Source organism: Carettochelys insculpta, chromosome 6, assembly GCF_033958435.1.
Source record: "Carettochelys insculpta isolate YL-2023 chromosome 6, ASM3395843v1, whole genome shotgun sequence".
NCBI classification, from domain to species: domain Eukaryota; kingdom Metazoa; phylum Chordata; order Testudines; family Carettochelyidae; genus Carettochelys; species Carettochelys insculpta.
This window is the reverse complement of record NC_134142.1, coordinates 116,000,000-116,014,027: the sequence shown is the minus strand read 5'-3', so window position 1 is coordinate 116,014,027 and position 14,028 is coordinate 116,000,000. Positions and strand designations below refer to the sequence as shown.

At 42.8% G+C, this 14,028-nt stretch overlaps 1 protein-coding gene across 1 annotated transcript in view; it reads left to right on the top strand.

The window, feature by feature from the left end:
* Positions 1 to 14,028, top strand: part of LOC142015137 (solute carrier family 9 member C1-like) — a 191,552-nt gene that overhangs the window by 17,420 nt on the left and 160,104 nt on the right. Inside the window, exons 4-7 of the mRNA XM_074998556.1 lie at positions 1,698 to 1,797; positions 4,654 to 4,797; positions 6,166 to 6,337; positions 11,433 to 11,514. Coding sequence (XP_074854657.1) covers positions 1,698 to 1,797; positions 4,654 to 4,797; positions 6,166 to 6,337; positions 11,433 to 11,514 — 498 coding nt within the window. The remainder of the gene's footprint in view (positions 1 to 1,697; positions 1,798 to 4,653; positions 4,798 to 6,165; positions 6,338 to 11,432; positions 11,515 to 14,028) is intronic.

Below are 14,028 nucleotides of genomic sequence, written 5' to 3'. Positions count from 1 at the left end.
ACCACAGGGGAGCTCTCTGTCACCTTGGTACCGGACACCCACTGCTTAGTGAAGGCTCTTTACGTAGCTCAAGGCTTTCACATTCACTCACTCTGGGTGATGACATTGCTCCTCAGAGAACATAGGGGAAATCTTCATCCAAACCATTATAATTACAACAGTGACAGCAGCGTGGGTTGCCCCACCCATGCTGCCCCTGCTGGACTTAGTGGGATCCGTTGAGTGGCTTTTTGACACCAGCCCCTTGCCTGGCCATTACCTCTATCTCTACTGGTGAAGAGACCCCAACCCACTAGTATCCAGTCACTGGACTGGGTGGAGATTTCAGAGATTGAGGACTGTGGGACTTACACTGGGGAGATGATTGATCCACTTCTCCATTCTCATCACAGTTTTTTTTCCCTCATCATCCTCTACAGCCTCGATGATGCAACCACTCACCTCCTTGTTGGGTGATGACTCCAGGACCTTTCAAGACCTCTTCAGGCAGGTCTCAGACAGCCTTGAGATATCCCTCTCAATCCCAAGGGATACACATCACAAGCTGACTAATCTCTTACACTTGTCCACCAAGAACAGTGGCAATACCAATTAACGAAGCCCTTCTGGATCCAGCCAGGCTTCTCTAGAGCACTGCAGCTTCCATTCCACCCACATCAAGGAGGCTGGATTGAAAGTACTATGTGGTCTTGAAGGGGGCTGAATTCCTCTTTGATCACCCACCCTCTAACTCATTTATAGTAGAGTCTGTGAATCAGAGGAGTAGACAGCAGAATACCAGATTCACCCTGGGAAACAAAGTGGGAAAGTCTGAATGTGATGGGGCAAAAATTGTGCTTGTTGGCCAACCTACAGTTTTGTGTTCCCAATTACGTGGGCAAAGTGTTTATTTCATCTAGTGTATAGGCCACAAGCCTTGTTTGCAGGATGTTACTTTTGAGTTCTCTGAACTAATGTCAGTAGTTCTGCTGAAGTTTTTGGAAATTATTGTCCTTGTCGATAAGTGTGTGGATAATAATGCTGATTGGCTGCAATGTAATCAGTTGTCCTTTGTCTTGATTTGAGCATAGTTTGTCTGATTTGAGTGTTAGGGCTGCTAGAAATTTAAACCAAAGAGATCACACGCATCTTTGACAATACTAGTTATAGAGTTATAGTTAAATTTCTTCTTTTCAAATCAGTACTGTGCTGCTGAAAAATAAGAGGGTAGGGAGATAATTCTTTTTTTTTTTTTTTTTTTTTTTTTTTTTTTTTTAAGAATAGTGGGAAGTCTATGATATATGTACCTTAACATTTATTAGTTGCAACAACTGAAATATTATTATTTCCTGGGTTGTGATTTTACCACTTACAACGCTGGTGCTGATGAAAGAAACCAAACAAAGTAGCCAAGGTAGTTTTAACATAGCTAAAAAAGGATGTTAGAGTAATAATTGGTATAGGAACCTACCACTGTAAAAATCAATAACAAGAAAAGGAAGAATTTAAAGAACTGTGTGTCTCTTTTTAATTATTTTGCCAAATATTATTTTCACATTTTTCTCCAATGATAGTACAAATCACACATTTTAAAAGTTCCCAAAAATGAAACTTAATGTAATTATTTTAAGTGGGTATGTCTAATCATGAAATAAAATACAATTTGTCACTTACAGTAAATTAAATAAGATTTAATGTACTTGTTTTCTTTTCTTTAGCTGAATGGATTGGAATGTCAGGAGTAATTTCTCTCACCATTTTGGGAATTCTTTTAGATTCTGTAAGTTTTAGTCCAGGGGTTGATGAATTTATCTTTAGGTGAGTATTTACATGCATTTTATATTAACTGTATGTCCTTCAAGATATTTCTTGTTTCTGCTTACACGTTAGGAAAGGATACTGTGTTTACAGGCTGAATAATCTGAACAATAGTGGACCTGTACAAATGGTCCCTTGAGTAGATCCTCTTCTAGTAGGGTGGTTTCTTCAGACTTAAACTAGCATTCTGATTAAAACATAGAGAAAAGCTGCCTTAATCCTTGTCAACTTTGTGGAAGGAGTGTACCTGGAGGTTCTTGTTTGAGGAGGATCCTTAGGGGTGCTTCACTTTTGGTGTTCATATGCCCCATTCTTATAATCAGAGATTTGTGGTAGCAGTACCTGTTTGGGTCACACATGCGCAAAGCTTTTCTCATGCCACCTCAGGAGCTTATCTGGCTCCATTTTGCCAACCCCCTCAGTTCTTTTTCTGTGGTCTTTGGTTTTACGAAATCGTATAACAGCACCTCAGTGCTTGTTAGTCTTAGTACCATAATTTCCGCTAATTATTTTTAATTCTTGTTATTCATAGTTAATTCTTTTTTGCTCTTCTTCCACATTACATTCCTTTTCTCTGTCTCTCTCAAAAATACATATACACACACACATTCCTTGAACCAGAAGTTTCGGTTGTCATTGTTAACTTTTAGAGCAGACTATTAGATATTCCCCTTAAAAGGGAGGGGCAGGAAGAGGAAACCCTCCTCTGAGGGACATCCTCTGTTCCCTGGGTTATAAATGCTGCCTCATCTGCAGACTTGAAACAAACAAAGCAGTCCTGTAGCCTCTTAAAGACCCCCTTCCTTAGATTTTCAGAGAGTAACTTGTTCCCAGTGACATAGCATTGAGTGCTACTAGCTAGCCTCTTATAAGCTACATTGCAGAAGAATACCAGTAGATTCCCAGTCCCAGACTCTTCCCCAGAAATTTTCATCTTGTATCCTTGGAAGTAGAGGAAGTAATTATTCTAAATGGATGAAGCATTAATACCCCCTAGACACAGTTCTCCAGATGTGACCTCATCAGTGTCAAATAAAATGAAATAGTTATTTCTCTATATCTGCAGGCAATGCTCCTACCAATATATATGCATTTAGGATGAGGCTTACCAGTTATGGTTAATCTGTTATGGTTATGGTTACCAGTTATGGTTAACCTCTAGGAGCTGGACTAGCCCCCTGCCCACCATGAGCAGGGGCTTGCTCCAGCCCTGTGGGATTGCTGCAGGTAGGAGTGCTCCAGCTCAGCCATAGCGGTCCTTGTCCATGGTGCCTGGGTGAAAGGAGTGACAGCTGGAAGGTGGGGTAGCTGGAGAGGCTATGGACAGGGGCTGCTTCAGCAAGGCTGGAGCATCCCCCCCTGCTGTACACCAGGGACTGGGGAGGCTCTGCCCAGCTGGAGTGTTCCTGCCCACAGTGTGCTGCAGATGGGTGCTGCTTCAGCCGTGTTGGAGTGCCCCACACCCATGGCAGCACCACAGGCTGGGAAGCTCCAGCCAGGTCAGAGAAGCCCACATCCCTGGTGTACTGCAGGTGGGGACTCTCCGCCTTGGCCAGAGCAGCTCCAGTCCCTGATGCACCATAGGAGGGGGTGACTGAAAGGGCGGGGCATCTGTGGAGGCTGCTCAAAGGCCAGCTGGGTTGGAGCAACCTGTCCAGCTGCCCTCCCTTAATTTGTTAACCTGTTAAACCAGTTACTAAGTGTACAGAAGAGAAGAGTGAGAGGGGATTTGACAGCAGCCTTCGACTACCTGAAGGGAGGCTCTAAACAGGAGAGAGTCTGTGTTCAGTGGTGACAAATGAGAGAACCAGGAGCAACAATTTCAAGTTGCAGTGTGAGAGGTCTAAGTCGGGTATTAAACAAACAAAAATACTATTTCACTAGGAAGGTGGTGAAGCATGGGAATGAGTTACCTAGGGAGGTGATAGAATCTCTACCCTTAGAAGTTTGTGAGTCCCAGTTTCACAAAGCTCTGGATGGGATGATTTAGTTGGGGTGGCAAAAGGGGTAGGATTCTATGAAGTCTTGAGGTATCTTTCAGTTCTATGATTGGTACACATGTTTTACCCAGACAGTAGTGTTCAGCAGATTATAACTTTTCCAACAATATTTCACCACCACCACTGAGTCCTGTGGCATCTTCAAGACTAACGTATTTTGGAGCCTAAGCTTTCATGGGCAAAGACCTACTTCGTCAGATTCATGAGTGGGGGTGGGGGTCCAGAGGAGGATTTAAAGAGGGAGCTACTAATGTGGAGCTACGGATAATGGGCCATATCCCTCCTGACTGAACTGACTTGATTTCTCCTCTCTTGATGTTCACAACTCCACATTAACTGCCGATAATGGGCCACATCCACCCTGACTGAATAGACCTTGTAAACTCTGGCCCTCTTCTTGACTAGGACTCCCTCTTTAAATCCTCCTCTGAAGCCCCTGCACCCCCCACTCATGCATCTGATGAAGTGGGGGTCTGCCCACAAAAGGTTATGCTCCAAAATATCTGCTGGTCTATAAGGTGCCACAGGACTTCTTGTTGTTTTTGAAGATACAGACTAACTCAGTTACCTCTCTAATACTTCACAAAATATTCTTTTTACAAAATTTATCATAATCCTATGAAAAGGTTGAACATAGTTAGGTGGCCGCCAGTCCCTCTTTGAATTAATGTTCAGTTCTTGACCTCAGTGGCATACTGTAGCAGTGTTCCAGATAATAGGAAGAATAATGCTGAAGTGTCCTTCCAGCTATAGTAGGCTGGGAGTAGTCAACCAATGTGAGGAATATATTAATGTTGATTCTGAAATGGAAACAAGTGCTGTATTTTTACAATTGGTCTCTGTGCTTTTCTCTAAGGTTCTGGTCAATGCTGACATTTTTGGCTTATGTTCTGATTTTCCTCATAATTGGAATTGTGATAGCTGTAAAAACCTTGCCATATGTGACTATTCGTGATTTATTTTATATCTTGACAGTCTACCTTGCATTGAATCTTATAAGGTAAGGACTGCTGTTTGTCCCCATGTAGGACAACTTTTCTTCCTGCTGTTCAAAAATTATGATAGCATATGATGTTTTAAACTGCATTTCATTTTCATTGTTTGTTTGTGCAGGCACTGGCATGTTGGAGTACTTTAAAAATATAATTGTTTTATTTAACACTAACAGCTGTGAGTTCAGCTTCCAACAGTAATTGCTGGAATTCTATTGTTTCTTTCGGGGGATTGCCATGAAACCTTGTTAATAGGATTCCTTTGCTAAATCACTGGCTAAATCTGATCATTTGCACCAGACAGAATATTTGAACTCTCATTCTCTGGCTGTATAAGAGACAGAGGAAGTGCTACACATTTTAAATAGAACAGTTGTGTGGCAGACAATGTAAGTATTTCAAGAAAGCAGCCTTCATTCTGTAGTTGAGTTGTTGGGACAGAATACCTGATTTCTTTGGATAAAATCACATGGATCTGGCAGGAACTGTCTGCTTCTGTGGCTATGGAAAGGAATCTGAAGGGAACAAATGCTGTGTCTTCTCTGAATTGGGGTCTGTGACTTGTGAGCAAGTAGCAAAGTAGCAGTATTGGGATCGTTTTGTTCTTAAAACCTTGTCTTATTCTCTGAATCCTTCTTGGCTGGTGAAGACCAATGAGAAAGTAATGGTCCATTGCTAACCGAGAATGGTAGCATTTCCTTTAGAATAAGGACAGTGTGCCAGCTTCTCTGAAGGTAGCTGTTGTGGGGCCTTTTGATCGAACACGCACACAAAAGCCCCATCAACAACACAGCAAAATCAACTGATAATCTGGCTGACAGTTGACCAGTATCCAAATTGGATTCTCAGTCAAGTTTATGGAGAAGTTTGCAGTAAGGCTTCTCCATAGTACTAGATACCTTGGATCTACCTGACTTTTGCCATTCTAGGCGCAAATATGGATATGATAGAGGAAACACAGTGGTGTCATTGGCAGATTATTGATCTCCTAGAGGTGAATGAAAATCAAATATCCATCTGATATTGTCAGATCTATCAGATCTATCAGCAACTTTCAATACAATAATTCATGAGGTGATATTGATTCACTATCACAATGCATCAGATATGGAGGCTGTTGGTTTTGGGTGGCTCTCTTTTCCTGGCTTAATGCCCCTTAGATGGTATGGGATTGTAGCTCTGTCCACTAAGGGACTATTTGAAGTTCTCCATTGTTTTATTTTCCCATCTTGTTCCACATGTGCATGGGTTTGTTGAAGGGTTTGTGTTAAGATTCGGGCTGCAGTGCTTCCAATGTGCTGCTGATATCCAGCTCTATGTCTCTGTCATGGAGCGTTAATATTTTTGCTCACTGTCTTATTCTTTTGTTTACACAGAGGTCTAGTTATTTTGCTCTTGAGCCCTCTTCTGAATCGCCTTGGTTATGGATTTAACTGGCGCTGGGGAGCTGTCATTGTCTGGAGCGGAATGAGGGGTACTTCTACTTTGAATATGGCTCTTGGGATTAGCCATTCAAAAGATCCTGGTACAACAATGATGAAGAGCATGGTAAAAAAACAAATTTGAAAGGGCTATCTGTTTGTTTGTTTGTTTTCCGAAAATTTGTTCATAACACGTACTAAATATGTTTTTTGGAGTAAGTGATTTAAGAACAATAAAGACATCAAGGGCCAAATTTCGAATACTGTAGACCCTCGATTTACACGAGGGTTCTGTTTCCATGCACCCTCACGTAACCTGAATTTAGCATAAGTTGGGGCGGCTTTTTTCCCTGGCTGAACACACATTCTGCAGCTGGGGAAGCAGCAGGAGCACCTGGAGCTCCTCTTTGAACTGTAAGTATCGGGGGGGAGCAGTTAAGGAGGGTTAAGCCTGGTGGTGGATTAGGGCTGTGGGGGTTTGGTAGGGGGGGGTTGAACTAGAGGCACATGCAGCAGGTGATGAACTGGGGCTGGGAGTGCCCGCAGTTGTCGCTTCTCTGGGGCTTGATTGCAGCTGGGAAGAGCTGCCCCCCCCGGTGGCGGGTGAGCCAGAGGCATGTGCAGGTAGTGAGTGGGGCCGGGAGGGGGAGTTGAACCAGAGCCGGGGGAGCGGGATTTTGAGTTGCGCTTAACTCACATTAATGCAAGTTAAGTGCAACTCAAAATAGAGCATTTCGAGGGTTTACTGTATAAGGCAGCCAAATACATTTTCATATGAGTAACTTAAAATTTACCCAGCACAAGTACACACACCTTATTTAGATACATAAAATTAGCACATTTAAATGTATTTGTGCTTTTATGAGTGTCTAACTTTGAAAATCTGGTATGAATAATTTTAATGCATAATAGAATGATGCATGTAGATGCTAAATTTTATATTCTTTGCAGTGTAGTTCATTTAAACTTTATATATAATCTGAATTTTCATATACTATACAATGGGTCAATATTGCTCAAATAGTACTTTCACTATACCTACATAATTAACACAGAAATATTTTTGGTACAGTTAGCTGTTCTCCTTAAAACTTTATGTGCAGAATTCATGTGCATAATGTGAGCTTTATGTGCAAAACTCATAATGTGAGCTTTACTACAGTTAGCTGTTCCCCTTTAAAAGTTTAGGGGCAAAACTCAAGTGCGTAATGAGCTGTTGTAAACTAATCCATGTTTTGCTCTGGATGCCATTACCTTCAACTGTTACAAGTACTTGTGGCTAAGATTTTTTAAAAGTGTGCCTGCAGTTAGGCTCCTGAATCTATATTTAGGTACATTTAAAGTCAGGCTAGCTAGTTTTTTATCTCTGGAATCAGGAGCCTGACTTTAGGTGTTCACTTTTGAAAACTTTGTCTTGTATTCCCTCCTGCAGAACTTTTGATGACTCTGGAACTGGAGCCACTATGGTTAGATGTCCCTCTGTGACCTGGTGTTTAGAAGTGTGATGGTACCAGAATTTAAGATGTCAAAAAAGAAAAGCTATTCCTCCAGCATAAATGGTATCTTTGCTTAGTTTCACATAAAATCTGAAACTCTCTCTTTTTCTGTACTTCAGGGATCTGCTTCTCCATTAGAACTATTTTATTTGCCTGCATCCTCAGTTCTGCATGGGAATAGGAGTTTTGTCTTCACTTAGATAACCTCCGAGCAACCTCAAAGGGAATGCTATTTACTGCAGATTTCATGCTTCAGAGAGGTCTTGTTCCATGGATCGCACTCTTTTATGGCACCATATGCCTTATCTTATGGGGCACAAATGTGGACCTTTCACTTGTACCTTTTTCCATTAGGTCCTTAGTTAGTTGAATCAAGTTCCAGGGAAAATAGTTGCATTTTAGGGTTATGTCTATATTGAAGACAGCGGTTGGCAAAAGATATGCAGATTGCACAAATAATGTGTGTATCTCCTGCCTATAGTTCTGTTGGGAAAATGCCCTCTGCTGGCACCTACCTTCTTCTTTGTAGCACGAGGATTACTGGGATGTCAGCAGAGGTCTCCTGTAGCAGCAGACTTCTGTCAGGAGATCTCCAGGATCCTGACAGAAGCCTGCAATCCAGACATAGGCCAAGAGTCCTGCAAAAAAGACTTAGCTATCCTATCAGGACCTTTTAAGAACCTATATCACCAGGAACTTCAGAAAAAGCAGGGGGGCCTTGTGGAGGAATATGAGAATCTTTACCCATATCAGTATCACTTGATGAGGTTGTGACGCCATCAAATATGTTAACTGTAGGTCATTTCAGTATCTCCTTAGGTAGCAGACATACTGGACATTCTCTTGTAACTGAGTAGAGAGATCATTAATTGTACACTGTGTTTGTAATAATGAATACATCCTTGAGGTTCTAAAAACTTTTAGCAGACCCGTGCAATATCTTAGAGGGCAGATCTTGGATACTAAGTTCCCCTGAAGGTACTTAAGTGCTTTTTATACATCTGGTACCTCAATTTTAGCATTAGTTTTTAGCATTAGTCTATAAGGTGCCACAGGACTTCTTGTTGTTTTTGAAGTTCCCTGGGCTTTCTAGGTGTTCCCTGAAAGATAAAGGACCCAAGAAGACTAACTTACCTGCTTTCTTGCAGTTTTGTGCAGCCAATTATTGTTGGCTAAATATTATTTTAGGTAATGGGAAAATGGCTTATATGTGTCTGAAAGTCTTCCTTAAAAGATCAGAGAAGAGGACATCTAGGAGCCAGCAGGGAAAATGCCTACCGGGATCTGGCATGTTTACTCAGCTTACTCTACTAAAATTCACTGACCTCTTGCTGTTATTCTGAGGCAACAACTTTTGACACAAAGTGGTTCATCCTGCCCTTTATCGTCATAGTAGCAGCTGCATCTGGTTTTCAAACTCCCTTTCCTCCCTGAACTCACCTCCACGCCCCCAAACTGCAAGGAATGTGAGGCTCTCTGACATCCTGAGGCAGGGTAGCTTGACACCACTTACAGAGGAGGTCCTGACAGGCTTGGAATCAAGTCTATACAATGCTAAATCTGGTATCTGCAGAGCAGAACCTGCTTAGGATGATGTCTGAGAATATTTCTGAAATTAAAGCCACAATTGCAGCATGTATGTTATAGGGTCTATCCTCCAAGACTGGGAAGGCTGAGAGTCACCAGAGTTAAAAGGGAGCTGAAGAAGTGTCCACGTCAGTGCCATATCCCCAGTATTTGCCATCTTGCCAACATGTAAATCCAGGTAGAACCATCATATGCTCACTGGCTAAAATCAACACACAATATCTCAGCTATCAGGAACTCAAACTAGTCTTGGCTCCATAGGAGGCAGCATCTGTGTTCTGTTCTCTGACTCTGGCACCAGGGTTGATTTGATTTGCCAAACAAATGGGTTGGACAGCTATCAATCCAATCTCTTGACTGCATTTTTAATAATGTTATGTAGGTTTTTTTTTACTGGTTTTGTAGTTGTGTGGTGCATCTGCTCTTATGTGCAGCTTACATGAAATGTTGCTTCAAAACAATTTGAATTTCTTGCTAGAAGTCCACCAAGAAATTTGGCACTCTGCAAATTAGGGCTTCAGATTATCTGATATCTATGAACCTATCACCAGGAAACATTTTTTTTCTCAGCTGTATTTGAAATATTGGTTCTGCTCTTCAAATTTTAATGAAGAGTTGCACTGATTAGTGCACCTTTGGTGGGATTTGTCCTTCATTTTAGAAGTTTAATGGGCTTTCTTCTTGATACACTAGGAAAGTAATAAATTGAATTGCTTTCTATAATGATATCATTTGAGACATTCATTTCCATTCTGATGGTTGAGGAATACATACTCCTATGTGTCTGTCCATATCTTTCCATTCCAGGATTACCATCATGGGGCCCCCATGAACCTCACGGGTCAGGATTTCACCCAAGATTTCAATGTGTCGGCGTGGTCACTTTTGAGATCCGCATTTATTTCTGGAGTAAATTTTGAGTTCTACATGAATCAATTCATTGTTTGCTTCACTTTGTACTTGGACTTAGACTCCTTTCAGCAAAGAAATCATCTTTGGGGGGCCGGGGGGAGAAACATAAATTTTTCCTCTCTTGCGTTCATGGTTTTAATAGGATAAAACAATTTCTGTTGTTTTTCAAGGATGATCATGTAGTGCTACTCTTCTATTCCTTGGAGGGTTAAAAGCGTCTGTATGGAAGCTATTTAACCATCTACAGGTAGCAACATGTCACTACCAGCTAGAGTTCTGCTCCTCCGAGAACATTTCTTGTTGGCCAGAATGTGTTTACATATACCATGTAAAGTAAGCTACAGGTAACATTTAAAGTAATCACTGACAGTCTGATTGCTGTATCTACCCTATGTTCATTCTGTTTTAAGATAGAAGAAGACAGATGCCTAACAAAGGCAAATAGCTTATGTGTAATTCCTTTTGTTTTAGTCCTGTCCCCTCCGACATCTTGGTCCAGGGTGCTGCCTGAGGGCAAAAGTGGGTTCAGGTTGGCCTATCTGGTTGTTGTCTTTTGCTCTTGAATATTTTTAAGGACAAAAAGGTGATGCACTGGTTTTTATATACAGATCTTCTAATCTTATTTCCCACTAGGGATGCTATAATGTTATCTCTTCAGACTTATTTCTTTTGGCAGATTGGGAATAAAAAACTTTAACAAATGGACATAGTATTGTCCAGTTGTTAGGGCATTAGCTTATGGCTTCTGAGTTCTGAATTTGATTCCCAGCTCAACTGCAGACTTCCTCTGCAACTTTGAACAAGTCATTTAGCCCCTCTGTACAAGGTGGGTGATGCTTCCTTAATTCACAAAGTGTTGTGAGGATAAATACATTAAGAATGAAAGTGCTTTGAGATATACTAATGAAAAGTATCACTAAATGCTCAAAGTTTTGAATACAAATTATTATATAAAGGAATTACTTTTAACTTCGTTTTCCTTATTTTGACATTTTGACAATTGTGAAGAGTTATGGTTAAATTTAGCAAAATTATTAAAGAATGAAAACACCCACAGTTTGAAAATATCCAGTTTTGTTGCACTGTTGAAGATGTCAACCATTCTGTCATTAATGGAAAATATGTAGAATATCTCACTGCTGTTCAAAATAATTTGCATTTTGCTTTATTCTACTGATGATTATACTGATTTGAAGAGGTGATATTCTCTATCTTTTTGTATTTTAGATATTACTGCATGCAGGAACAGCATCATTAATGACTTTGATGATTAATTCTACCACAGTGAAAAAGCTGGTTACAACATTAGGTAAAACACACACATTGATATTGGGGAAGGAAGGAAAATATTTAAAATAAGATATTGATATTCAGTTTGTTTATGAAATGTAATTCGTTTGATCCTACCTTATTTAGTGGATATTAGTTTAAGTGCACTGGTGTAATTTTATTACTTTTTACAGTTCATTCTGTCTGGGTGTATTAATTGAACAATCAACACACATGAGAAATATCAAAAATCATAAAACAAGACTTGATATGAATTATCAAAATTGAGTTCACTGGAACGCTAGTACCACTTTGGCAGAAGTACCCCTTTCTACAGGCATTTAAAATTAATTTTTCTGAGAGCTAATTAATTTATCAAAATTTTGTTTAAGATAAAATACAATCTCAAATCAGTGTTTTAAAGGTTTTTGATATATTTCATGATATCTATTTATGTTGCGACCGGGCGCTTGCAAACAGGGTGGTTGCTAACAGGAGGGAGGTTTGAGAGGGGCTCTCCTGGGGAAGGAGGAGGCAAACTGCAGCACCTTCGGGTAAGTGGCTCTCTGGAGTGTGTGGATGTCTGGGTTTGGGGGTTCTGGGCCTGGATTTGTCTGTTTGGTGTTTGGAGTGCTGAGCTGTGTTTGTTTGTTTGAAAGGCCACGTGCTCAGGCTGGCAGTTGGAAGCTGTTAGCCTTGATTAGGTTTAGGTTTGAAATCTAAACTCTGCATGCCGATTGGCTGAGCGGTAGTCAGAGGGAAGGGCTCTCAGGAAAGCCAGAGCTTTATAAACCCTGCTGGCAAATGACCAGGAAGCTTGCAGACCAGGTGGTTGCTAACAGGAGGGAGTTTTGAGAGGGGAGTTTAGAGGGAGCTACTTACTTCTACAGGGGAAAGAGGTGGCAAGATGGTTACGGCAGCGACGTTCCCAACTGCTGGCTGGAGCTGAGGGACCCACCGTCCCCAGGGTGCTGTGTGGGCAGCGGGACGCAAGTGGGCTTGGGGGAGTGTCGGGGACGGGGCGCGAGACCAAGGGGTGTCAGTGGTGGGCATGTGGTTTGGGGGCGTGTGGTGCGGATGGCGGCACCCACGGAGGCTGGTGGTGGCACGCCCGGCTCAGGTTGCCTGGGCTTCCAGTCCCAGTCCTGCGACCCCTGCATGCGCGTTTCGCAGCAGCTCCGTGGGGCTCCGGGGGCAGGTGCAGCCAGAAGAAGAGTTGGTAGCTTTGGCAGGGTCCCAGGGCACGGCTGGGCCGTGAGATCGGCACCTTTCTGGAGGACGTGGGGCTGCAGCAGCGTGTGGCCAGGTGCAGAGAGGCTGGGGGAAGGGGGACCTGGGGGTGATGAGAGCTGATAGGGGGCAGTGTGGTGAGGTTGGGGGACATGGGAGTGGATGAGGGACAAAGGGGTAGGGAGGGGGGACCTGGGGATGATGGTAGTTGATGGGAGGCAGAGGGGTGGGGAAAAGGGTCCTCAGGAGGTGAGGAGGTTGTCAGGCCACGGGGAGCTTTGGGGACACGTGGTGCCAGGGAAGTGCAAGAGGCAGTGGGATCGTTATCCACATTCTCCATGCCCCATTGCCTTGTGGGTTATCCTGGGAAGGAGCAAGGCTAAGGGATTAAACCCTGACAGAAAATCCAGAGGGGAGTCCTAAGGCGGTTCTGTGCCAACTTCTGGCATTGACCTGGCAACTCCTGCAGCTGAGCTGGTACCAGACGTAGAGGTTATCCTCTCCTTTGGACTATATCACTAAAGCCGAGAGGGGAACACTGGTGTCTGGGCAGCCCAGGGTCCCAAAAAATTGCCCAGACTCGCACCTGGAGAGGTATTCCAGCATCACTTAACAGTGTTGAACCAACACGGGAGGTAACAGATACCGGTTATAACCTCTTGCTCGATTGGTGTAGAAAACAAGCGCCGGGGTTGCCTTCGACGGTGGGAAAGATCGTCGCATCTCACTGGACAGTCATCTCCCACCTCAAGCTGGGCAGCCCCCAGCCAGAAGGGTAGTGTCCCACCACGGTTCACCTGCCTCTCTGGGTGCGTGAGGCTTAAGGTTCCCAAACCTGACAAGTGACTGAAATTTGAGCACCAGGCAAACCAATAAGAAAATCAACAAGAAAAGGAAACCATCAAAGTTTTAAGCTTGCTTGCTGGAATGTGCGGACGATGCTGACTGGTTTGACTGAAGATCTTCAGGACATCGACACCCAAAAGACCGCTATCATCAATGAGGAACTGAAGAGGCTCCAAGTTGACATTGCTGCTCTGCAAGAGATGTAACTCACAGTTTCAGGATCTCTAAAGGAAGAGGACTACACCTTTTTCTGGCAGGGTAAAGCCCAAGAAGAACCCAGGGAGCATGGTGTTGGCTTTGCCATCAGAAACACCCTTCTACAAATGGTGGAATTAGTCATGGGTGGATCAGAAAGACTCCTTCAGGTCATACTTCAAACTTGCACTGGTCCTGATCAGCGCTTACGCTCCAGCACTGTATGCCGCACCTGAAGTAAAAGACAAGTTCTTCTTCGGGTGGTCCCTGTGGGTACTCCACA